The sequence below is a fragment of the Lepidochelys olivacea genome (assembly GCF_965140295.1).
Source record: "Lepidochelys olivacea isolate rLepOli2 genome assembly, chromosome: 4".
Taxonomy (NCBI): Eukaryota; Metazoa; Chordata; order Testudines; family Cheloniidae; genus Lepidochelys; species Lepidochelys olivacea.
In genome coordinates, this window is record NC_140414.1 from 97260685 (window position 1) to 97288227 (window position 27543).

The following is a 27543-nucleotide window of genomic DNA, read 5'->3' on the forward strand; positions in this document are numbered from 1 at the left end:
AACAAAACACTTGAAAACTGAAATATTTCAGCCAGAAACAAACTATTTGGATTTGACTATGCTGCTGCAGTGCCTCATGGGAGCTGTAATTCAGTTGCTTCATCTCCCCTTTCTTCTCTGTGGGCTGGGGCTCCCCAGCCAAGCTGCATGTTGCAAGAGTAACAAGAAGGGTTTCTTCAGGTATGTTGGCAACAAGAAGAAAGTTCTTCTTCCTTCTTCCCAAGGAAAGTGTGGGCCCCTTAATGAATGAGGGAGGCAACCTAGTGACGGAGGATGTGGAAAAAGCTAATGTACTCAATGCTTTTTTTGCCTCTGTCTTCATGACCAAGGTCAGATCCCAGACTGCTGTGCTGGGCATCACAACATGGGGAATAGATGGCCAGCCCTCTGTGGAGAAAGAGGTGGTTAGGGACTGTTTAGAAAAACTGGACGTGCACAAGTCCATGGGGCCGGATGAGTTGCATCCGAGAGTGCTAAAGGAACTGGCGGCTGTGATTGCAGAGCCATTGGCCATTATCTTTGAAAACTCGTGGCGAACGGGGGAAGTCCCGGATGACTGGAAAAAGGCTAATGTAGTGCCAATCTTTAAAAAAGGGAAGAAGGAGGATCCTGGGAACTACAGGCCAGTAAGCCTCACTTCAGTCCCCGGAAAAATCATGGAGCAGGTCCTCAAAGAATCAATCCTGAAGCACTTATATGAGAGGAAAGTGATCAGGAACAGTCAGCATGGATTCACCAAGGGAAGGTCATGCCTCACTAATCTAATCACCTTCTATGATGAGATTACTGGTTCTGTGGATGAAGGGAAAGCAGTGGATGTGTTGTTTCTTGACTTTAGCAAAGCTTTTGACACGGTCTCCCACAGTATTCTTGTCAGCAAGTTAAGGAAGTATGGGCTGGATGAATGCACTATAAAGTGGGTAGAAAATTGGCTAGATTGTCGGGCTCAACGGGTAGTGATCAATGGCTCCATGTCTAGTTGGCAGCCGGTGTCAAGTGGAGTGCCCCAGGGGTCGGTCCTGGGGCCGGTTTTGTTCAATATCTTCATAAATGATCTGGAGGATGGTGTGGATTGCACTCTCAGCAAATTTGCGGATGATACTAAACTGGGAGGAGTGGTAGATACGCTGGAGGGCAGGGATAGGATACAGAGAGACCTAGACAAATTGGAGGATTGGGCCAAAAGAAATCTGATGAGGTTCAATAAGGATAAGTGCAGGGTCCTGCACTTAGGACAGAAGAACCCAATGCACAGCTACAGACTAGGGACTGAATGGCTAGACAGCAGTTCTGCGGAAAAGGACCTAGGGGTGACAGTGGACGAGAAGCTGGATATGAGTCAGCAGTGTGCCCTTGTAGCCAAGAAGGCCAATAGGGGCATAGCGAGCAGATCGAGGGACGTGATTGTCCCCCTCTATTCGACATTGGTGAGGCCTCATCTAGAGTACTGTGTCCAGTTTTGGGCCCCACACTACAAGAAGGATGTGGATAAATTGGAGAGAGTCCAGCGAAGGGCAACAAAAATTATTAGGGGTCTGGAACACATGACTTATGAGGAGAGGCTGAGGGAATTGGGATTGTTTAGTCTGCAGAAGAGAAGAATGAGGGGGGATTTGATAGCTGCTTTCAACTACCTGAGAGGTAGTTCCAGAGAGGATGGTTCTAGACTATTCTCAGTGGTGGAAGAGGACAGGACAAGGAGTAATAGTCTCAAGTTGCAGTGGGGGAGGTTCAGGTTGGATATTAGGAAAAACTTTTTCACTAAGAGGGTGGTGAAACACTGGAATGCGTTGCCTAGGGAGGTGGTGGAATCTCCTTCCTTAGAAGTTTTTAAGGTCAGGCTTGACAAAGCCCTGGCTGGGATGATTTAATTGGGTATGGGTCCTGCTTTTGAGCAGGGGGTTGGACTAGATGACCTCCCGAGGTCCCTTCCAACCCTGATATTCTATGATTCTATGTGGAATCTGAAGCATATGGGACCAGATTTTCAAATCTTCTCAGCTCATATTTAGGTAATTAAAGAAGTGGCTGGATTTTCAGAAGTGCTCGTTGGGAGCTGCTGGCCCCTTCTGAAAATTCTGCCCAAATTAGTTTATTGACGTGCTCAATTTCGTATAGTACTGTGATTTAGTGGCAGAGCTGGGAATAGATCTCAGGAGTTATTGGCTTAGTACTAAAACCTCATTTTTACAGTGTGTCAACATTTTCTTTGTGCTCCAATCAACATTTCCCCTTCTTTAGTTAAACCTCCAATCGATGTGATTGTTTGCATTTTAAATGCCAGGTGCCAGTTTAATTTGAGATTGTGTGTAGGATTATCAGGGGTTGGGGTGACGTTGGGAAGAGATAACAGGAGAGAGACAGGGACCAGCATCTTTTGACAGGCAAGGCCCTAAACTATGCTGGAATGGGCAGCCCCCAGCAAAGTTTCACCATAGAGGAAATGATGAGAATGGGGAAACCAGAATCTCAGAAGTTTTGAGGATATGGCTACCGAATGCTAGCATTTAAAGGGATGAAATGGCCAGTAAGCAGCCAGCTTTAGGAGAGAAAGCAAGGCTGACAACTTAAGGAGCAGCCTCCAGGGGGAGAAGACAATAAGAGTAAAGACAGAGGAGTCAGGCTAAGCCTGAGGATCGTGCTAGAACCTTTGCCCTTCACCAGGAGCATTCTCTCTTTACTGGCTCCAAGAGCAGCAAGCCGATCAGTCACAACCCCAATCCTCTCCATAGCAGAATACAGTGCCATCTCTGCCTTCGCTCTTAGTTATTCCTGTCTTTCTATCTGGAAGTGGCCTTTTTCAGCAGCACCTACCACCCCGGTGTCCTCAAGCCACTGCAAGCTTGCTGGATGCCACACTAAAAGAATAAAATATTCTTTATATCTTAAATCAAAAATCACTTGCATAATAAAGCAGTTTATCTAAATAATATGCATCTATTTTTTACAGAAAATAGATGAAACTCTCGTCTCTGTGTTCACCCCTCCCAAATAATTTTAATGCTGTAGTGTGGTCTGTTGGTGAGCCCATGGACTTGGAATTCAGGCTCCTGAGTTCTCTTCTTAATTCTGTGACCTTGAGTAAGTCACTGAATCCCTCTGAACTTCAGCTTCCCAAACTATAAAAAGTGTGTAATGATACCTACTGAACAAGATTTACATAGGCTTAATTAATATTTACAATAATTGTCCTTGGTTGAAAGGTTCTACAGAAGGGCAAAATATTATTATTTTTATTATTTCTTATACTCCCTCTTCAATACTATAGATTCTTGAAGTCAGTTTTAAATGTAATTTTTGAAGCACAATATCGTGTTCACTCTTTACAAACTGAAAATTATATTTTTACTTTCTTCTGTATTCTCCAATCTGCCAAAAACAGACCCTTAGCAGAAGTGAGCAAACTGACATCAGTTCATTTGCCTTTAGGGACAGTATATTGTTGCTCAGCTCAAGTTTAAAAAAAGAAAGAAAGAGAAAGGAAGGGGTGACGGGAAAGGGAAAAAAAATCTATCACTAACTCACTCTCTCTGGAGTCTGAAGAATGTTCAATCATAGGCTTAAAATGTCCAAACAGTGCAACTGAGGAGGGGGTGGTAGAGTCTGATTCTACGTTGGTGCCGACTTGAACATTGTGAATGTTCTTTATGGAGGCTTTGGAAAGCTTAGGATTGACCTGTTTTTATTGGCTCCCTTGATGATAGACAAACAGGGCTAACCTGAGGCCAACATTGCCAGCAGGAAATCTGGGTCATGGGCAGTTGCATTTTTAAAACTTGTGTTTTAGGAGCTGTTCAATCAGCGTAATTGATTGATTGTAATGAGGCACAGAGAGCTCCTTAATCATTAGAGGTGGTTAGATAATGACAAACTGCTAAGGGTTTTGTTTGAGACAAATTTCCCATCTCCCTGTGGTATTCTGCTTGGAAAAGAGGTGGCTTGGCCCTTATTTCATGGAGGTAACAGTCCAACTGGCCTGTTTTCACAAAATAGCCGCTTAAGTTTGGCATTTAAATTTGAAATCCACTGTAACACTATTTCCCAAGAGATGAGAAAAACATTTCAAAATAGACCATAACCCAAAAATCCAAATGCATGTTTTTAACTTAACAGTTGATTGTAGCTGCTTAAGTTATTATTTTCTTTCCTTTTTCTTTGAAGACGTGTTGTTGTTTTAAATTTAATTTATACCCTTTCTTTAGTAAATGTTATGTAAATATAGGTGGAAAGGCTCAGGTTTTTAAACGCATTTAGTCATTGACAGTCAATGGGATTTAGGCCTCTCGGGACCTAAATCACATTTGAACATGAGACATAGGCTCCTAAATTAGTTAGCTGTTGCAATGCTGAGCACCGCAATGCCTAAATACCTTTAAAAGTCTGAGCCAAAATTTCAGTCAAGTTTATGTGCAACATTGCACACAAACTTATTTTCGGTTCCTCTGTGTGCTCTCAACTAGGAGGTGAGCATGCTCTATTTTGTATGTTCCCAAGCAACACATCCGTTTTAGAGGACATGTACACTTAAACAGGGTGTATGCAAAAAAGAACATATCCTGTTTGAGAATTTGTTCCTGATTTTTTTTATCGGTGTTTATGGGACCAATAAAAATTTGTTGTTGTTCACTGCAGATGGCTTCCTCCGTGCAGCTCTTTACAACTGTTTTTCTTCAGTTGTGTTGTCTTCAGTTTTAGGATCAATAGTGATCTGAAATAATAACAACAGTGTATACATCCATGTGAAATAATTTGTGTCACCAAAAACATACTGCTTTCTAAAACCACAGTGAATTATACAAAATTAAAGCTAAGCTAATAATTAAAAAACACCATGGGCGAGATTCTTTCCAGGTACACTGCTGTGCCTGAACAGAGTCAGGCAGATCCAGCTTCACACATGTCCAAGTTATAAGTCTTTGAAAAATTGTAGTTTGCACACAGGTACTTCTTCAGTATTAGAAGCTGAAATCTCCAAAGAGTTTGTCCTTACTGAGCATGCCCCAACCTCTCCCGGTTCATAGTGCTGACCAGACAGCATATGAGTTATCCTCACAGGGCGACTGAACATGCTCCGGGGGACAGGGAGGAGGACTGTCATAACACTTACGCAACAGGAAGTCAGATTAAAGCAGCACAGGCAACTTCAATTCTGACATTTCCTAACTTTCGAGTACTTGACTTTGCAACCTTAATAAATGCTTCTTTAAGGTTTTGTGTGTGTATAATACATAGTAATTGTTTCTGAAAGAAACTCTCAATTGGAAAATATTCAGATAGGGTAACAGTGCGTAGACGGAAAAACTTCTAGGGCCCGAGTCCATCACCATTACTTATGCTGAGGAGTGTATTGCTCTGCAAGTACTCCCAAGAGCGTGCTAGGCTTCTCACAGTCCAGGTGAGAGGACACAATCCTTGCCACAAGGAGCTTACAAATTTGATGCAGTGAAGGGAATAACAGAAGGAGAGGGGCAACATTAATGAGATTATGCACTTGCTCCATAAAGGTTAGTCCATGGCATAATGGAGGAGACAGTGCTTGGATTTGTTTTAAATAAATTACTTGGTTTGTTTTTTGGTGGTAGTGTGGAAGAAGTGGTCTTCAGGAAGAATCTGAGAACAGATGGGCAGCCTTGCAGAAGAACTCAATAGAGCTGTTCCCACACATAGGTAGCAGTGTCTGTCTGATGGTGACAAAAATTACCTGTTTATATTAACAAGATCTTCTCTTCTCTGTTTTCAGAATATTGGTGAGTCAGAAATACCCAGTGTTTTGAACCAGTTATTGCCTATGATCAAGTCTCATAATGAGAGGACAGCTAATGACTATACCTCTGAGGACTTCCTTGTCTTGCTGGTGTATATTTACTCTGTGGTTGGGGAAATCAAAGCTGGAAAAGAGCTGGATCAAGCTGAAGGAGAGGTGAAAAAGGCACTAGTCCGGACTTTTTGTGATGAACCAGAACTATCTTCCTTACTGCAGAAAATAACAGGTGAGTTTATATTTCAGTGCAATGAAAAAACAGTAGGTATGAAATTTGTACCTAAAAAAAGCATTGAAATAGCATGACTTGTCTGGGGTGGTTAGGGTTATGTGAGTAAGCATGAGGATTTCCTGTAGATTATTCCATCACTGATGTGCACAAAAGCCAAATGCTGACGGGTTATCCTGAATAGTGCCGAGTCTGGTGAAAGTTCTGTAATTTGTTCTTTTTGTTAAAGAGTAGTTAAGTTTGTATGTTTTCATAAAGTAATCCTTTCCCCAATTTTCTTACATTGATCAGTGTAAAGTTGACCTTGGAAAGTCAAAATTAATCGTGGAAACATGTTCAGCAAACCACAGGGTTGTGAATGCTAGAAACTGTCCAGTCTGTCATAAAAAAATAATTGTGTCTTAAACTAACATTGAATTTTTAACTGAAATAATAAGCATAGTGAGTCCTTTTTGGCCAACACTATAACTTATTAGTGCCTTCTGTAGAATAGCCAAGTAATAACTTGCAGTTGTCCTTGCCACATACTTAAAAATTGTTCAAAAAGATTGTAAACACTAGAACTGTAGCAGAAGAATAGTATTTCAGAATGGAAGGGGGGCTGTGTTGCCCATGTACCATGGGTTCATCTGCCTGTTTGCAGGTATAATTATTATTTGTACTGCATTAGTGCCTAGGAGCCTCAGTCATAGACCATTGTGCTAGGTGACACACAGAACAAAAAGCCAGTCCCTGCCCCAAAGTACTAACAGTCTAAGTTTCTGGCATAATTATACTACTATAGTTATACTAGTGTAGTTCTCCATGTTTAGCTTATGTTACTCTGGGAACAGTATAAATTAACCATAAAATGACACTCTTATTCTGGAATAAGCATGGCCACGCTGGGATTTATGTTGCTATAACTACAGCAGTATAATTATACCAATATAATTATGCCAGTACATTTCCACATGTATAGAAGCTTTTAAGATTATTTTTGTGAGTGCAGGAATGGGAGGTGCGTGTTCCACCTTAATGTACATCACAAGAATCACTTACTCACACACTGCTCCAAAGCCCAGTGAAGATGGTTAGAGCCTTTCCGTTGATTTCACTGGGACTTGGATTAGCGATGATATTGCTGTTAGTGGCGTACTGCTTGTAGTTTGTTCATTTTGCCCTTTAGTTTCTAAGTAGGGGTGTGTGTGTGACAGAGAGAGAATGTGTGTGTTCTATATTTCTTGCATTCCATTTCTATGACACTTTTTTCAGTGCATGCTGATTGTCTTGTGCTCATATAATGTTTCCAAATGACCTCAGTGGTATTCACTGTTGGATATTGTGCAGACCGAACCCTGCTGTGCAGAGCTCCATCTTCATGTTTAGATTTTTCTTCTGTTGATCAATGTTTCGAATCACTGTTTTATAATTTTCCTTAATTGTGACTAACAAAGAAAGAAAACGGGGAGGTGTTGAATTATTTAACATTTAATTTCATGAAGACTCAGCAGGGAAACTGCTTTCTGATTTTCACAGAAACTTTGTTCATTGCCCTCTACAGTCTCACAGTCCATCAAAGTTGCTAGTACAATTAGAGACTGGATTACATAGCTCACTGGGAGTAAGGTCTTCACAGTATTCACCAAGTTAGGTTAAATTCTAACTTGTATGTATTTCCATATTTTATACATAGATTTCCTTACTTTTTTCCAGTGTTGTGTGTCTGTAGGTTTGCTAAGTAGAAGCAAATGTCAGGATCTTCAAGGAAACAAACAAATAAAAAATGGTAAATGAAAGTCTAAGTACAAATGAATTGTATTTTGAAAAAGCAATTTTTTGTTTTCACATTGCAGACGTAATCTTTGAACAGTGGAGTTTGAGATGTGCTCCTAATCATCTAAATATTTTTTTACTAGTATGGAGTTGGATCTCATAATTTAGGCACATTTGAAAACTGAGCTCTCTGTCTGCATAATATACCTTGACTAGTTTGGAGCGTTTTAACTGTTTACCAAAAGTTATGACAAGTTCATGCTGATGTATTATAAAGACTTTTGTTTTGGATAAAGGGTTTCATTCACAGTCAAGTTAATTGTGGATCGTGAAGGCCAGTTGCCCATGGAACTACTGATATGTAGGAAACATTACAAACACATCATTAGGAGACAAATTGTGAGTGTAAAAGTCTATTTTTTAAAGAGGTGGCTGAACTGTTTCTTAGTAGACATATTAGTTATATTATGCTCCTGCAGTTTCTTAATTACCTGAAGAAATATGGATGAAATGCTGGTCAATCTGTGTGTATGTCTGTCTGTGACTTACTGTATAATGTATTGTCTGCTTGCTGGCATGTTTTTTGACTTGGTGCAATTCTGTGGTTTGTATTTTATTTAAAAGTGTCAGTTCTGCTGCCCCAATCACAAAGAAAAACAAAACAACAAACTGTTGGTGACATTTTATTGGACTAACTAAAAAGAACAAAAATTGGCCTACAGACATAGAAGGATCTTGTGAAAGAGAATAGTGGGTCTAGATGCTTAGCTCTGTAAATTGGTATCTCTCCTTGAAGTCAGTGTAGCTGTGCTGGTTTACACCAACTGAGGATCTGGAATATTCCAATTATAATGTCTCATGATTTTCTTTTAAATTAAAAAGTATGTTTTGCTTTTGAGTGGCTGCAAAACTTAATTAAACTCCAACCAATAAATTGGTTTTCATTAGTAGAACAAAGGGAAAAACTCTTTTTATCTCTGATTTGAAAATTCCAGAAAAATAAATTGTTGGGAGAACATTAAAATTGCATAGTTAAATATTCAAGTCAGGAAAAGACAAAGTTAAGGTTGTTTGTACCTTACGCACACACACACATGGACCCAGCACATTGCGGTATTTATCCCCTTGGGAGTACCAGAAGGGGCTGGAATTCCTATGACTCCCAAGGTGGGGAGGTACAACCAGAACAGATTTCCCCCAACGGCCCCTTAAACCTGCCCCTCCCCCCCCCAGTGCATCCACCTTCTGAGATAAGTCTTCTGCTGCTGCCAGCTACAAAAGTTAGTCCTGAAGCTCAAGTAGTAGCAGTGCTGAAGGTTCAGGATTCAGAGCCGGCTGATGATTCATGATCAGAGGCTTGTTACAATAACCCTAGGAAATTTCATACCGAACGGCTGTGTTAAAATAATGTTATTAAGTTTGCTAAGTGAAGCACTTGAAAGTTAGGAAATGCCAGTATTTAGGTTGCCTGTGCAAGCTTAATTCAGCTCCCTTGAGTATGAATTATGAGACAGTCTTTAATTACATGATCACATACTAGATTTTCCACAGGACACCGCCTCATTCAGTGCACAGGATGAATGCACAAAGGAGTTGGGAAGTGTAGAATTAATTATTTATATACAACATACTAACAATGAAGTATAACGTCATAAATAAATAGTGGTAATTAGGTGGTCTATATAGGCTGCCTAAGTTTGCAGCAAAGTTAGCTTTAAAGTTAAAGTAAGGCTATGTTTATGTCACGGAGGTCAGGGAATCCGTGACTTCCAGAGACCTCCATGACATTCTCTGCTTCAGCCCCACGGACTGCAGAACTCTGGAGCTGGCAGCCAGCCAGGCCCTGGCAGGGTTCCAGTGACTGGGGGCCCTCCTCAGGGTTCCAGCTACGGGCAACAGGTTTGTGCCACCACGGTGGCAGGGGAAACCATGGACCCGCAGCAGCAAAAGTCACAGCCAGGCCAAGGCTTCCATGAATTTTTGTTTGTTTATTTGTTTATAAATTATTTGTTTATATTCACCAGCGACCACACAACAGAACCACTAACCCAGGAACCTATCCTTGCAACAAAGCCCGTTGCCTACTGTGTTCACATATCTATTCAGGGGACACCATCATAGGGCCTAATCACATCAGCCACACTATCAGAGGCTCGTTCACCTACACATCTACCAATGTGATATATGCCATCATGTGCCAGCAATGCCCCTCTGCCATGTACATTGGTCAAACTGGACAGTCTCTATGTAAAAGAATAAATGGACACAAATCAGATGTCAAGAATTATAACATTCAAAAACCAGTCAGAGAACACTTCAGTCTCTTTGGTCACTTGATTACAGACCTAAAAGTGGCAATTGTTCAACAAAAAAACTTCAAAAACAGACTCCAACGAGAGACTGCTGAATTGGAATTAATTTGCAAACTGGATACTATTAACTTAGGCTTGAATAGAGACTGGGAGTGGATGTGTCATTACACAAAGTAAAACTATTTCCCCGTGTTTATTCCCCCCCCCCCCCGTTCCTCAGATGTTCTTGTCAACTGCTGGAAAAGTCCCACCTTGATTATCACTACAAAAGGTTCCCCTCCCTTCCCCCCACTCTCCTGCTGGTAATAGCTCACCTTACCTGATCACTCTTGTTACAATCTGTATGGTAACACCCATTGTTTCATGTTCTCTATGTATATAAATCTCCCCACTGTATTTTCCACTGAATGCATCCAATGAAGTGAGCTGTAGCTCACGAAAGCTTATGCTCAAATAAATTTGTTAGTCTCTAAGGTGCCACAAGTACTCCTTTTCTTTTTGCAAATACAGACTAACACGGCTGCTACTCTGAAACCTGTTTATTGTCTGTGACCTGGCTGTGACTTTTACTAAAAATAACCTTGACAAAATCTTAGTCTTACTTATAAGTAAAACAGGGCCAAAACTATGAACTAGAAGAGAAGCAGCATGTTCCAGTGAACAGCGCATGGCACTAGAGGTCAAGACTTATGTGTGCTCTTCCTGACTGCTACAGACTTACTGTGCGACCTTGTGTGAGTCACTTACTTTCTTTGTGTCTTAGCTTCCAGTGTGTAAAAGGAATTGATACCAATCTTTTGTGAATCACTTTGGGAGCTATAGATGAAAAACACTATATGAAGGCTAAGATTTGTTATATATTGCGTAAATCAGCATCTGTACCAGATTACTGGAGGACAGCTAACATAATGCCAATGTTTAAAAAAGGCTCCAGAGGTGATGCTGGCAATTACAGATCAGTTAGCCTGGCTTCAGTACCAAGAATTGTTTGAAACTAGTAAAGAACAGAATTATCAGACACATAAATGAGCATGGTATGCTGGGGAAGAGTCAACACAGCTTTTGTAAAGGGAAATAATCCCTCACCAATCTATTTGAATTCTTTGAGGCAGTCAGCAAGGGTGATTCAGTTGATATTGTGTACGTGGACTTTCATAAGGCTTTTGACAGGGTCCCACACCAAAGGCTCTTAAGCAAAGTGAGGAGTCATGAGATAAGATGGAAGGTCCTCTCAGGGGTCAGTAACTGGTTAAATGATCAGAAACAAGTGTTTGGACTAAAGGTAAAGATAAATAGTGGAGCCTCCAAGGATCTGTCCTGGCACCAGTGCTATTCAACATATTCATAAATGATCTAGAAAAGGGGGTGAACAGTGAGGTGGCAAAACTTGCAGATGATACAAAATTACTCAAAATTATGAAGTCTTAAGTTGACTGTGAAGAGTTACTAAGGGACCTCACTAAACTGGGTGACTGGGCAACAAAATGGCAGATGACATTCAGTGTTGATAAGTGCAAAGTAATACACATTGGAAAACATAATCCCAACTATATATACAAAATGATGGGGTCTAAATTAGCTGTCAGCACTCAAGAAAGAGATCTTGGAGTCATTGTGGATAATTTTCTGCAAGCATCTGTTCAATGTACAGCTGCAGTCAAAAAAAATCTAGAATGTTAGGAACGATTAGGAAAGGATAGATAATAAGACAGAAAATATGATAATACCCTATATAAATCCGTGGTACACCCACACCTTGAGTATTGCATGCAGTTCTGATCTCTCCATCTCAGAAAAAGATATATTAGAATTGGAAAAGGTACAGAGCAGGGCAACAAAAATGATTAAGGGTATGGAACAACTTCCACATGAGAAGAGATTTAAATGACTGGAACTGTGCATCTTACAAAAGAAATGACTAAGGGTTATATGGCAGAGGCCTGTAAAACATGACTGGTGTGGAGAAAGTGAATGAGGAAGTGTTATTTACCCCTTCACATAACACATAAGAACAAAGAGTCACCCAATGAAATGAATAGGCAGCAGATTTAAAACAAACAAAAGGAAGTATTTCTTGACACAACACAGAGTCAACCTGTGGAACTCGTTGCCATGGGATGTTGTGAAGGCCAAAAGTATAACTGGATTCAAAAAAAAGATTAGATAAGTTCATGGAGGATAGGTGGATCAATGGCTATTAGCCAAGATGGTCAGGAATGCAACCCCATGCTCTGGGTGTCCCTAAACTTCTGACTGCTGGGACTGGATGACCAGGGTTGGATCACTCAATAATTGCCCTTAAGAATCTTAAGAATCATAGAATATCAGGGTTGGAAGGGACCTCAGGAGGTCATCTAGTCCAACCCCCTGTTCAAAGCAGGACCAATCCCCAATTTTTGCCCCAGATCCCTAAATGGCCCCCTCAAGGATTGAACTCACAACCCTGGGTTTAGCAGGCCAATGCTCAAACCACTGAGCTATCGCTCCCCAAAACAACTGTCACACAGAATGGCCCCCTCAAGGATTGAACTCAAAACCCTGGGTTTAGCAGGCCAATGCTCAACCCACTGAGCTATCCCTCCCCACTGTTCTGTTCATTCCCTTTGAAGCATCTGGACTGTCAGAAAACAGGATTCTGGGCTAGATGGATCATTGGTCTGACATAATATGGCCATTCCTGTGTTCTTATTATTAATCAGAAGCCTTTGAATTTCAGGGGCATTGTGCTGTACTCCCCAGATACGAACCTTTACTAAGCTTATTTTCTGATTCTAGTTTGGTTGAGGCTGAAATCATAACCCAGACCTTAACTGTGATTCTGAACCTTGGCAGATACCCAATTGCACCCTCCTTGGTTCACCCCTTCGCTTGCAGATCTTGTAAGATCTGCAAGCTGAAGAGAGCCACATTTTTCCTTTCTCTGTCTTCTCCCTGTCCTTCAAAGCACTAGGGAAATTAAATACCAGAACCTAGTGTTAAAGCATTTTGTTGATGTCCTTTATTTAGATTGCAAGGTCAAGTAATCAAAAATCTGGAATTCTCTCACAACAATAACTCTTGTCATTCTATTGTCTATTCCTGTTTTCCCTTTAAGGTGTAAATGTACATTTATTATATATTGTGAGGCCAAAATTTGTAATGGTATAACTGCATTGACGTAGTAAACCCCTAACAGATACATTGCACTGTACCAGTGTTTTCTTTTGGTCTGGTACTCCTTGGGGAATTCTGTGCCACTGCACAATGCAGAATTTGCACAGAAATTAATGTTCCGCACAGATTTTCCTTCTCTTCCCTCCCCCCCCGCCCCCAGAAATGGGCTGTAGTTTCTGGCTGTCACTGGGGCCCACTGGACCTGACAGAGCCCAGCTTGCAAATAGAAGACATTGCTGGGAGGAGGGAGACAGAGCTAGAGGGTTCCGGGGAGCTGCAGTTCCTGGCATGCCCTGAAGGAAGGAGGTGGCGTGCAGGAAATTCTGTACATGCCTGGGACCCAGCATCAGGCTGTTTCTCCCTCTGCATCTCTGGGCTCTGGGAAGCTACAGGGTGCATGTGAGTGTCTGGGTGGGGGCATGGCCTGCAGCTGGGCTCTGGAGGGTAGCAGATGCAGGTATCTGGGCTGGGGGGCACCCCGCAGCTGGGCTCTGGGGGAGGAGGAGTGAGAATGTCTGGGGTGCCCTGCAGCTGGACTCTGAGGGGTAGCGGATGCAGGTGTCTGGGTTAGGGGGCACCCCGTGGCTGGGCTCTGGGGGGTAGTGGGTCTGAGTGTGGAGTATGGGCTGGGAGGCATCCTGCTGCTGCTGGGCTCTGGGGGAAGAAGGGGTGTAAATTTATGGGCTGGGGGGGGGGGCTGCAGCTGGGCTCTGGGCAGTGGATGTGAGTGTCTAAGCTGGGGGGGGAAGAGCTGGGGCCTGAGGGGTAGGAGGTGTGGGTATCTGGGCTGGGGGGCACCCCGTGGCTGGGCTCTTGGGGGTAGAGGGTAGAGAAACAGGAACTGGTTGTTGTAGGGGTTTGTTTAACTCTTTTTACTCCTGGGGGAAAATTTTTTTTTGGCATCTGTATTGTTACAGACATAGTAGCTGACAGGTATTTTGAATTAAATTACCAAAATAATTGAAATTGGAGTGATTATATAGTGTTATTTTGGCAAATGTAATATGCAGAATTTTGCAGAATTTTAAAATAATTGTGGACAGAATTTTTATATTTTTGGCGCAGAATTCCCCTAGGAGTAGTATGTTACCAAATTAAAGTGCATTGGTATAAGCCTTTTTTTGCAGTTGTGCAGCATATTTACAATAGAGATTTGCATGGGTGTAACTGTACCCACATAGGTACATTGCAGTGGATTTCCTTAATGCGGACGGGCCTGAGTTATTAGTGTATACTGTAAAATATATTAGGCTGCACCACTTGTCTAAGTTTACATTGTGTGAGAAACTTCGACATGTGGAATTTCCTTACTTTTGAGTGCTTAATTTTCCACCCTTAACATTGCATGAACACAACATTTTTCATGTAAAAATGCATGATAATAATATTTTGTATTTTTATAACATCCTATATCAGCGAAGCTCAAAACATGCTGAAATCATTAATTAAACTAAAAACATAATGGGATAATGCCTACCTAAATCAAATGGCAAATCTGATATGCTTGGTACATGATATCCATTTTAAACTGTGATACAATTATAGCGTGTTTTAATGTAGCTGTTCAATAATATGTGTGATTGTGGACTATTTTAATACCTTGTATAATAAAACTGAAGGTTACAGTTCCAATATTTTTCAGGGGTGTAATTTACAACAGACGTAAGTTCTTCATCACTGTTTCCTACAGAAATCTTGGAAATCGGGGGGGAAATGATTAGACCAAAACAGTGATTTAAACTATAATGGAAAATGATCCTTTTCAACAAATGGGTTTTCTTTGGCAGATGTAGACAAATGGGATATAAAATACGCTCTTTTATTTATTAATTTATTTGTTTGCTTGTTTAGGTTTTTAGCACCCATCCAGAGCTGTACACAATAAAAATGTGAAAAAAATACCAATATGCCCACAAAACAATTCCAGAATATGTTTTCCAGTTTCCACAAACAAGTCTTCCATCCCCCGCTTCACAGTGCAACCCTGGAAGGGAAAGTCTTGGAGAACAGATGTGACTTTATGGTGTGCTCGGAAGACCAAAAGGCTGTAAGGTCTGTTGGACTGAAGGGCAAGCCAATTTAGATACACTAGTGTAGTAATTCTAAACTTGTGGGATATCACCTGTGATTGGGTTAGCAAGGGTACCTAATGCATTTTCCTCCAACAGTCACATCAGCAGCTCTATTCCACAGCACCTAAAAACTTCCTATTGTGTCTCTCTGTGACCCAACTTCACAATTCTTTATAGCCACAAAAGACTGGGGTATGGTGGATTGCAGGACTATTTTCTGTCTTGCTGTCTTGTGTGTCGTGCAACATGGGACGTACCACACTGTATCATACTCATGGTCCCTTTAGTCCAGTATCCTTGTCTCTAACCAGAAGTGTTGGAGGAAGGTAGAAGAAACCCCAGAGTAGGCAGGTATAGGATATTCTGCCCCAGGAAGGCATCATCCTAACCCCTAACAATCAGAGATTATCATAAACCCTGAACCCATTAGCTTTTTACGATTAGCTATTTTATTCTTTTTAGCCGTATAACCATCCAAGGCTTCTTTGAATCTTGCTGAATTCTTGGCCTTAGCACCAACCTGTAGCAATGAGCTCCAGTGCCTGATTATGCGTTGTGTAAGAAGGCATTTCCTTTTATCAGTTTTGAATTTGCTACCTTTCAATTTCATTGAATGTTCCCTCATCTTGTGTTAGGAGTAAGGCTTCGTGTTTGTCACAGAAGTCACAGATTCCGTGACTTTCTGTGGCCTCCGTGACTTCTGCAGCAGATGGTGCCCCTGGTCTGGGGGCAGCCTCAGCAGCTTGGGCAGCCCCTGGGCCAGGTGCACCGGCCACTGCTGGGGGAGTCTTGGGCCCCTCCGTCCTCCAGAACAGGAGTTTGGGTGCGGGGTGGTGCTTACCTTGAGGGGGAGGTCTGCCTAGAAGGGTGACAGCAACTCCCCTCCCTCAGCTCCTAGCTCCACGTGCTGCGGCTGCTTGTAGGCACTGCCCCCACAGCTCCCATTGGCTGCGGTTCCCAGCCAATGGGAGGTGCAGAACCAGGGCTTGGCGCAGAGCAGAAGCAGCATGTGGAGCTAGAAGCTGGGTATGGAGTCCGCCCTCCCACCCCCCGCCGTGAGCAACCGCGGCTCCCCCCTGGGCCGTGACACCCCCTCCCCAGCACCCATGGCGCCCCCGGGCCACCCTCCTGAGCCGCACCCCCCCCCCCCAGTTTTAGTCAGGGGTATATAGTAAAACTCATGGACAGGTCACAGGCTGTGAATTTTTGTTTTCTCTCCGTGACCTGTCCATGACTTTTACTAAAAATACCCGTGACTAAAACATAGCCTTAGTTATGAGACATAGAAAACCAGCCCAAAAAGATTGAGAACTACTGCTCTAGTGGATGAAACTTTTATTTCAATGCATTACTAAGTGAGAGTCATGAAAAGGCTAAACCATTTGGCATTGAATCTGGTTAGAGGTGAAGTATATTTTTAAGTTTTTACATTACACAGGAAGAAATTTGGGACACTAGAACAAATGCCTGTTGAAGTATTAAGTATTTAAGATTATAAACACACAGAAACCAGGAAATGTAAAGTTGTGATCCTTAGACTGTGCATTTGCATCTCATGGAATATCTTAACTAGGTCTTCTGCCCTCCAGTCCCTCCCCAAATGCTTCCACTTTGTCTGTCTACTCCTGGGGGCTTGACTGTCCCCATTCACATTGTCTGCTTGGAAAAGTGAATATAAAAATAACTCATTAGACTATTGTCAGGGCAATTTGGAATGGCCAGGATGCAAGGGCCTGGTATTGAGGGTTGCTCCTTGATTTCAGGCATGTGTGGGGGACTGCCTATAGATGGGGTTATTAGATACAGATCTGATTCAAGCCAGAGCTAAGATTTATAAACTAAACTGTTTATTTTAAAAGTTCATAGTGTGGTTACAGGGGGTGGGATAATGCCTCAAAGCATCAAACAGCAAAACATTTTGAATTTCCAGGAGCACTGCTCTCTCAAATACAGATTAGCTTTCTCCAATCCCTGTTTTTAGAGTAAAAGATTACTTTTCTCTCTGATGTAAGCAAGCCGATGGCACATCAATTTATATTGCTAAGAAGATCTCGTTCCACTGGGTTATGCTCCAAACATGCTCAGTTGCAGGTGGTATTGTTGCAGGAATCTACTCTATTGCACAAGCCTCTTGCTATAAATGTTCCTCTGTAATGATAGCTAATCTCTGAAGACTCCATTGGGCAGGGTCCGTGTAGACCACCCTGATGTGATTTGAATGGAAGGATGTCATTGTCATGGAGCCATGATGTCTCTGAATGTCATAATGCTTTTATTAAAATAGAAGAAAATGTTGGTTAGTGACTGGCCACAATCAAATTATAAACTGAAGCCCTTCATAGATTATAACAATTTTTTTTCAGTAGCTAAAAGATTGGTTCATGGTCAGCATAGACCCTATTTATATCCTATAGAGATAACAGAGTTTATTGGCACGATTTCTCTTTTTATAGTTAATGTCAAAATATAGCCTTTGCTGATCTCGCTAATTAGTTGTGCTGCCACAGTGCTGAAATCATTACAGCAGGACCAAATAAAACCAGATTACTTTGTTCAAAGCTGCATTGAAATCCTTTTTAGGTGCAAAGACCCCAGTTCAGGATGCTGTTTTTTTCCTGCAACACCAGTTGATATTAGCAAAACTTAAAATGCTCCTTTCTCTGCCTTGCAATGTGTGCATATAAAACTAAGCATAAATAATGATCTTCTGTTACTTTTCAAGCATTTACCTGACACATTTTGGACAAAATTCAGCTGAAAATATTTGTGATCAAGAAGCCCCAGAAGATAGTGAATCTGACATAAAACAAAGCTGCTTCATGGCCAAGTTATGGTGCTAAATGAGAGGTGAAGAGCTCATGCAAATTAGCTGCCTGCCATTTTCAGTGACTGGGTGTTCCAGTCCATCTTCTCATGGCTGTGCAGCAACTGGGAGTTCATACTACCCCAAGTATCTCAAAATACTTGACAAGTTTTAATTTGCACCTCACACTGTATTGTAACTAAGTGTTATCATACCCACTGTTACAGATGGGGAAACTGAGGCAGTGAAGTGACTTACTTCAGTCAGTATCTGAGCCAGGAACAAAATGCAGGACTCCTGACGCCCAGTCTCCTGCCTTTTCTGCAGGAACATGCAGATTTCTAAGATCCCAGTAACTTTCACTATGGTCTTTTTAAGGGCTTGTTGGAAAAATTCCTTTTGACTTGGATGGTGCAGGATCAAACCGTGTGTCAGCTGTGGTAGAATCCAACCCCATAATGATATCTGGTTGGTTTCCCTGAGCATTCTTAGTAGTGAACCCAGACTGTGTTCCCTAGAACCTAGTTATACATGATAATCAGGAAATAATACTCTGCTCTTGAAAATGAGAGGGTGTGGAATGTCCTATTCAGATTTCTCTGGCTTCAGAATGGGAGAGTTTCTCAGCAGATTCAGAATTAACCTCTGCTTCTGTCTAATCAGGATACCTGGAGAATTTTTGTAGGGGACCACCAGGGAGACAGTTTTATCTGTATTTTTGTTCAGCCTAACTCAAAATTAGTGTTGAGAAATAATAAAGTATTTGTTTACAAACTTCTTGTTGGATGTCTTATAACAAAAGACTCAGCTGAAAAACTGGTCAGTATCAACAGTAAAAGAATTAGACTTCTTTGTCCAGGGCGGGGATATTTTAGTTCAGATTTCAAACTGACGTTTTAAATGTAGCATAGAACATAATCCCCATAGAAGCCCAACTTTCATTCTGCTTTCATATGTTACCTATTTATTTTCTCTACAGCACCTGGTCAGAGTTGGCTCCAAACTGGATGGTAATTTTCATTGAAGTGTTTATAACATGAGACTTTTTAACATGAGACATATGCCTGCAGCTCTGCAGGCCCCTGAATCACTGCCAACATAACAAGACAGCCAACTGGAACAGGAAACTGATATGGTGCAATATTCATTAACCATTTATATTATTTTTCGGCATGCAGATGCAATAGCATATAGAGGACATTCTGACATCAAGTATTCCTGTTTAAGTAAGCTGTGGAATGGAAACTAAAGCTCCTTTTTAAAATTAGGTGACATTTTTTAAAAGGTACTTGTGAAAATATATGTGGTGAAGTTAAATCTTATTTTTTCTCTCCTTCTTTTCCATACAAGTCACTTCCTTGCGAAGGTTCCAAGTTTTGGTAGGATATATCTTACTAATTTTAAAAATATGAGTAAATTCTTGCTAGTTTGCAGTGCACACCAAGCCTGGCAAAACAAAAACAGGGAGATGTTAGATAATATGATTAAAAATGTTCTTTTAGTGGTCACCACCCATATAAAATAAATCTGGCACTTGTTTTTGTTTCTCTTTTGTACACCAAAACAAATTTTAGGATATTTGCTTATGATTATAGAAGTTCGCCTCTTTGTTTTGTGTCAGTAACCATCTTTCAAGAATTTCAAGGTACTAAACTATTCAGCAAATATCTTCTTCTTCTTTTACCATTCTTTCAAATTTAGTATATTTTTAGGAGCCAGGAAGCAGTGCTACCAGTACGTGCTAACCCTTATAGCACAAGCCTCTGAACGCCTCTGAACAATTGCACACAGTGTTCTTGATTGTTTCAGGTTGTTCTCAGTGGAAATGCACAAGTGTAGAAAACAATGCATCATCTGAGGCAAACAGGAATAATTACTGGACAGAACTGGACATTTATAATTACTGGGTCAAATTTACTCTAGTATTATTCCAGTGCCTTCAGTGGAGTTAAACCAGAGATTAATTTGAGCCTTTGAATTTAGGGCAATTTTTGAATTTATGGCAGTTACAGCAAGGTAGCAGTCTGTACAGATTTTACTATGGATACAGTATATTGAAATACAATATTTCAATGTACAGCTGGGCACAGATGTAAAAAAGAATCACAAGGGTCCATAATCACAGGGTTATGTGCAAAGCCAAATAAATGTCCTGAATTATTGATCATAATCATTTTTTTGCATAAGCCCATTTGTGCCTTTAGAGTCTAATAGTATGTGTGGAGTTAAAATTTAAGAACCTGAAAATGACACACAAGAACCTTTCTTAAAGCTGGTATATATTTTGACTATCAATAATGTAATATGTTTTTATTTTTATTAATAATTTAGGACTCAAATAAGTGTAGTTTTGCAGATGCAGTGAGTGTTATGTGTTCCCCTCTGTGCTCTATCCATAGAGGGTCTGAGTCTCCTATAGACCCTTATGACAAAGCCCCTGGCTCTTTAGGTCAGGGTGTAGCCACTCATACTTTTAGCTCTGGAGGACTCCAGTTTAGTTCCCAGTGTTGGCCAAGATGGCTTCTGTCCCTCATAATTAAGGGCCAGTTTTGGATCCATATGCAAATATACATTTGATGAGGTGCTTCTTTATTTCAAAAAAAGGCTGAGATCAAATTTGGCCTTTCTGATATGGACTATAAACTTATTCAGACCTATGAGCATAAGCTGGCAGACAAGTACCTCAGCTGATCTCTGAAACTTGATGGTACAGCTCTGATATTTTACTACCTTTACTTAAAAACTGTTCTAAAAATGCAATAAATTAACAATTATCCCACACTTTAATATAGCATATGGTGTTCTGTATATACTACATAGTGTTGCTGTTGTTTTTTAGTACCATTTAAAATACTACTATCCATTTCCTAATCTATTACAAATGATCAAATAAACTACTCTTATTTGGATTTACTCAAATATTGTCCTGTAGACATCTTCGTATATACTCTCTTCCCTATTCCATACCCAAGACTGCAGAGCAGGAAATGTCTCTGGAGTATCTTTTGAGAGACATACTAAATTGTCTTGTATTTTAGTTCAATATGGACTAGGTGGCTCCTGCATTCCCTCCTTCCCTATTTGTTCTGTTTAGTTTTAGCTGTTGCATAAGTGTCACCTCTGGTAGTTAAAGTTCAGGTCAAGATACGTCTTGCTTTGACCCTTTTACTCTGGTTTATGGGCATGTGGGCTGGCGTCTGTCAAGATGTAAAAGTTCACAGACCACAGTGCAGGATTTCTTTCTTGGATTTTCTTTTGGCACTCATTGTGAGTGACAGTGTTGCACAGTTAGACAGAGGCAGTTCTCTTACGTAACATTTTCATGTGAATAACAGAGTGCAGTGTTTATACACTTCATAATTTTAGAAAGCAACATGCCTTATTTATGTAAGCAAATGTATGAGTCTTGTTTTAAAAATTAGTTTCCTTTTTCATGACAGTAACATTATTTTGGAAATGCTTGTCTGATGATCAGTGGCAGCAGCCAGTCATAACCGATTAGGCATGTTTATATAATGAAAAACAATACACTGATGTGGTTGACTAATGCGGAATTCTTTTAAAGTGAGAAAAAAGGGGGTAAAGATCACATAGACTCCTTGTTTTGTGCAGATCCCCTCCCCCCCTTCACACACGTATCTATCATGCTATCTGTGATTCTGGTGTGTCAGGGCATGCATTAGGAAACATTACTTTAGTGTTGTATAACTTCATTTTTAGTTTTCATAGCTTAGCAATGTTTTGTAAGTTAGAGGTACATTTTCCGTAGCAATTTTTGCAAATTATAATTAGATTAGGTTTCTGTTCAAAGTTAACATAGATTAATTTTGTGCATGGATTTAGCCACATGACCCTTAATACACTATATAGCCTTTGATAAATACTGATAAGCACACATCTCTGCTGCCTGTTCAGCAAGCAGAGTTATCCAGAGAATAACTTCTTTTCCCAGGTCAGTGTCAAGTGTCCACGCTTCTGTGCCAAGAATGGCATAGGTCTGAGGCCTCTTTCAGACATCTTTCAATGTCATTGGGAAAAAACATTCTTCCTTTCCTGTGCTGCCATAGGTGCCTTACAAGCCTTGTCTGGAGATTTTCATACAGTAATGCTTCTGTGGCCTCACCAGTTTTCTGGGATTCCAGTCTCTGGATTTGTCTTGATAGAGGCCTCTTTCTTTTGACAATCATGCTTGACCTTCTCTTTCAGATGGGGAAATGTGTTACACCCAGACCTGATTTCCCTTTGGTGTAGATTCTGAATTCAGCTTGGAATTATCAGGTTGAAACTTATATGTTCTTCAAATCTCTCCTGAAAGTACACTTTTTAGCCTAACCTTCCATTGTTGATTGGCTTGGACTCCAATTGCTGTCCTACCTTAACATAGCATGCTTTAAATGTTTGTATTGCTGCGATGCAACTTACAAAATAGGCCAAACTATAGCCAGAAGTGTGCACACAGCTTCCACTGCAGTCTACCTGAGAAAAGAATATAACAATTGTGTGATGTATATAAACAAACAACATCTAAACTCTGTGAACATATGGAAAGTGATCTGACTAATTATGACTAATAAAAGATTCTGAATCTAATTCTATGTTTCCAGCCACCATTAGCAATCAAGTAACAAATCTTCTGCTCTTCTGCAACAGAGAATACGGTTTGGATTTAGGGTTTCAGTATTTATTTCAGGTAAACAATGCTCATTCTTGAAATAAAAATGATTTATTATTTTTAAGGGTTTTTATTGAATTATATTGAAAAATAATATTTGGATTATGTGTGTATTTGATACACATTAATTAGTGAAAAAGCAAAAAACCTAAAGCAAGTGTCCAAAAGAAATGTAATTACAAAAGAAAGACGAGTAGGCTGAAAGTTAATAAATCACCCTTGTTACTCTAAGCAACATCTATAGCAAGAAGAAAGGAGAAAAGATAAGCTGTTTAAAATAATGCAGTAATTCTTTAATAATCTTTTATGAAGAAGATTATTGTGGTAAGTACTTAGTGAATGAATGTATTCAACATAACATCAATTAATAACAATGTAATCCAGTCTAATTCCAAAATAACTGTATCAACTACAATAGCCCAAGAAAAGAAGAGAAAATCCCCTGCAATCAAAAATACTCAGAATGAGTCAGTATTTAAGACAGGACAAACTGTATGCAGTATAACTAAACGTACACCGTCATTGGTACAGTTTATGTGATGAAGCTGTGAAACATATGCCACATAACATGTCTTACTACACTTTTATACAGGCAACATATAACACTGATATTCAGGAGTGACAGGAACAAGCAACTTCCGGATTGTCTTATGAGAAAAGTTTCAAATGGCAGTATTTTATCTATTATATTACAATTTGATGGGACTGTGCTTGCCTTTTTTGTAAGCATCACTTAAGAAAGTATTTCTAGAGAGTGAAAAACACAGAGAAATTATGAAGAGTCTGAACAGAAAGATGACACAAATAAGAATGGAAAGATCTTTACCAGAAAGTTTGAAAGTGTGGTAATATATAAACCCCAGCCAACCAACCAACCAACTAACCAAAAAACCCTGCTCATTTGTGTAGTATGACAGCACAGTATCCAAGCTTGTGGAAGATGATAGTGGTTTTCCATTTGTTTGATGCTGCATTTTAGCCATGCAGCTGGGAGTAGCACGAGCTGCTCATTTAACATTATTAATTGGTAAAATATGAGCTGTTTTGTTGAATTATCAATAGAAAAATTTGAAACAGGAGTAGGAAACTCCAGCTGTGTGTGTCTATTTTCCAGTTTTGTTTTTATAATATGCTAAAACTATTTCCTTGACAAATAGGGCATAGCTTGTTATTTCTACATCAAACGTTTTGCAGTTCTTCAGCTCTTATGTTTGAGTTTCAATTAATAAAAACAAAGCTGCTGTTGAGGGGCAGAACTAGCTGTTCTTGCTTTTAAGTGCACAGAGACTCCCACCTCTATTACATCAGTTCTCCTTTGGTGTATGCTGTCACAGTTTCAGGGTAACTGCGCCTGTATTTCTACCTACTCCCCTCCCCCTCTATTGTCCACTCTGGGAGTATCCAATCTGATCTCAGACCTCCAGCTGTCACCTGTCTTTGGACAGGGACCTGTGACCCACTCCCTTCTGACTAGGGATTTTTAAGGCTGCACAGCTCCCTGCTTTGTACTGTGATAATCCCCACCAAGCCACTCTGCCTAATGGCCACTTTCTCTCCAAGGGCCCTGAGCAGTGTATAGCCAGCAGTTGCATATTAGCACGTAGCTCCTTCTAAGCAATCCCATTTATTCTTAAGGTAAAAGCCTTACAGAGAAAGCACATAAAAACAATAAAAGTCCATATGTGCATGCTGAAGGCTTATCAGTGGTTGCCCATCAGTTTTATGGGGCCCGAGTAGGCCAAAGTCTTTCCATTGCTTCCTCAAGGGTTGGAGCCTCCTCTTGGATAGAAAGTCCTGTCCATTTGCTGGATCAGAAAAAAGGCCCTGAGTCAGTTTAAACCTAGCCTTTTTATACCAAAAGCCCCTTCTTTGTCTATTGATCTCTGGAAAACCCAGTTTGAACCAGTTTATACAAGCTTCCCCAGGGGGTGCTACCTCTCTGGAGCTGTTTACAGCCTGAGTGATTCACCTTAGTCATCCCTCACTGTTTTTCCACCCTTGAGCTGCATACAGTCCCTGCCCCTCAGTGAAATATATACACCATTCATAACCTTGTACAGTGTTCCCCCAAAGATACAGCATGTAGTTGAAATATCTTACTTCTGAGTGTACAAAAACTCCCACCTCTATTGCATCAGTTTTCCTTTGGAGTATACCAAACACAATAAATCACAGCAGGTGTAAGAGCGTGAAACTGGGTGTGATTGATGTGGAGTGTTTGCCAATGTATTGTTTAGATGAACTCCTTTAGCTATACATTGGACAGTGCAATGACAATGACATTTCTATGTTAAATCACAACTTGGTAGGTGATGTGTGTGAGATTAGCTTTATATGTTCAAAAGCGCTCAGCATATACCATCACCTTCAGTATGAGAGGAGAGCTTGGCCAATGTTGGGCACTTTGAAAATCCAGTTTTTTAATCATTGTCATGGTTTAGACAAGGGGCTCCCAAACTTTTTTCCCCAGAGGCCCATCTGTGCAGCTGCAATAAGCATTGTGGCCCACTATTAACACTTCTTGAGGAAAATTATTAATTTTAATTATTACGTACATATGAACGGTAATGCTGTAAATTAACAGTGTACTGTACCATGTTTCCTTTTCATTTTAATGTAAATAATTGTAATGCTAGAAATCCCTAGCAATATGCACTCAAAGAAATGCTTCAAGATCTTTGAAACCAAACAGTCTGACTGGAGAATGCAGTTGCACTGGTGGACCACCCGGGACTGTGTCGTGGCCCACCTTTGGGCCACGGCTCACAGTTTGAGAACCCCTGGTTTAGACAATGGAACCATTCCTCAGAAAGCTGAACCTGATACATTTGATACAACAAAAATCATTTAAAATTGAGGGCACTTCAATACAATTTGTAGTCCAATTCCATTGTGTGGAAAATACTCGCATATAATCACAGTATCAGTAGAAATTGCTGCTATGAAATTTTCCGTAAACAGCAGAAAATTTTAAATCAAGTTTTTGACTGCTTATTGTACTAGAACTAGGCTCAATATAGGCACCATGCATCTTCAAGAAAATGTACAGCTTTGACTTTTCAAAGAGAAAAGTTAATCTGCAAGGTATGTTCTTTACTCATTTGCGTCTGTACTGTGTGGAATGTCAGGCTCATGACCGGTGATTAAAGTGAAGAAGATGCATAAAATATAAATACCAGGTTTGCTTATCAACCCAGTTTATCAAAGAAGATGGTACTTTTTAAGAATAGTCTTTCCACCGAAGTGGGTGTTATGGGCTGGAAGTAATTATTATCTGAATTTTTGCATGGAAGGAAGAAGGGAAGGAGAGCATTTTCTTGAGCATTCATCTCTCTCACCATTTCCTCTACATGATCTGTTTGAATTCTTTAAATGTGAAGTTTATTCTTTTCTTTTTCCCACTTGAGGAACATGGAAGAAGTAGATGGCGTATTTCTCGAAGTCATTCATCCTGGAACATATTGTTTTTATTCTTTTTAAAATTTTCTTGATTAGGGGCGTTTACATGGTTTCAAACAGTATGGGCCAAGTATGGGCCAGTTTCAAGTGACCTCTGAAATTATGCATGCAGACTTACAGCACATACTCTCATGTGTTTGTGCAAATATGATCATCAGACACAGAATTGCCCAGTTTGCTCAGCCAAATATGTGCACATATACAGTTTGTAAGTGCCATTATGCAGGTCAATTTGACAATTAGATCCTTAGACATTTATGAATAAATTAATGTGAAGTTCTGGCCTAATATTCTTAAACATTTTGTAACACCATATTTGGGGTCAGAAAGGTATTTTCCTCCAGGTCAGATTGGTAGAAACCCTGGAGAGTTTTCAACTCTTCTGTAGAGTGGGGCACAGGTCCCTTGCCGGTTTGAACTAGAATATATGGTGGATTCTCTTGAACTTGGAGTCTTTAAATCAAGAGTTGAGGACTTCAGTAACTCAGCCAGAGGTTATGGGCCTACTACAGGAGTGGGTGGGTGAGGTTCTGTGGCCTGCGCTGTGCAGGAGGACAGCCTAGATAACCATAATGGTCCCTTCTGCCCTTAAAGTCTATGAATTGCATAGAAAGCATTTCAGTATGTAATGCCATTCAGTGGAAAAAAGCTCTTTCTGAACATCACTGTAATGGTAAACAGTGAAAAAACTTGCTTGCTTTTTGGGCCACATTCAGAACATACCTAAGAAGTTATACCTATTTATGCCAAGTGAGAATCTGGCCCATAAGCTTTAATACAGGTGACTAGCACTTTATAAACAATGATAGCAGATCTCATGGCTTTTCCATTTTTAAAATAAATGGGCTACGTGCACATGGACACTTCTGTTTCTGCCTGTCCTCTCCCAAGTCATTAAACCCATTGGTGGAACAATGTATCAGACTACCCTCCCTGTGGCAGGGGAAATCAGTAGGGGAGTGCTGAATTTGGGTGCTTCAGTTACCCAGTTCCTGTCCTCACCACCCTGTGCATTTTACCTTCATTTAGTTTCATTATAAATGGTCAGTTATATGAAATGATTAACACTAAATCCCACTCCTTTTCCCATCTCCACATTTTCCCATTCTTCGATCAGTGCAATTGGTCTGCAAAAGCTCTTGATTGTATCATTTCACTCTCTGATTTATTTCACTTTAATCTTCTCCATCTTCCTACATCATTTTCCCTTTCTGCCTGCATGAGTGCCACTATGCAGCTTTCTTGAGTGGTGTCTCTCTAATGTACCTTTACAATAAAATCTTCTGTGTTGCTTTTTATGCAGTGTTTGTTGTCTAAAAACAAATTA

The 27543-nt window shown here is 40.4% G+C and overlaps 1 protein-coding gene across 1 annotated transcript in view; it reads left to right on the plus strand.

Moving 5' to 3' along the window:
• SCFD2 (sec1 family domain containing 2) overlaps positions 1–27543 on the plus strand; it is a 312552-nt gene that overhangs the window by 113128 nt on the left and 171881 nt on the right. Inside the window, exon 5 of the mRNA XM_084626275.1 lies at positions 5741–5990. Coding sequence (XP_084482401.1) covers positions 5741–5990 — 250 coding nt within the window. The remainder of the gene's footprint in view (positions 1–5740; positions 5991–27543) is intronic.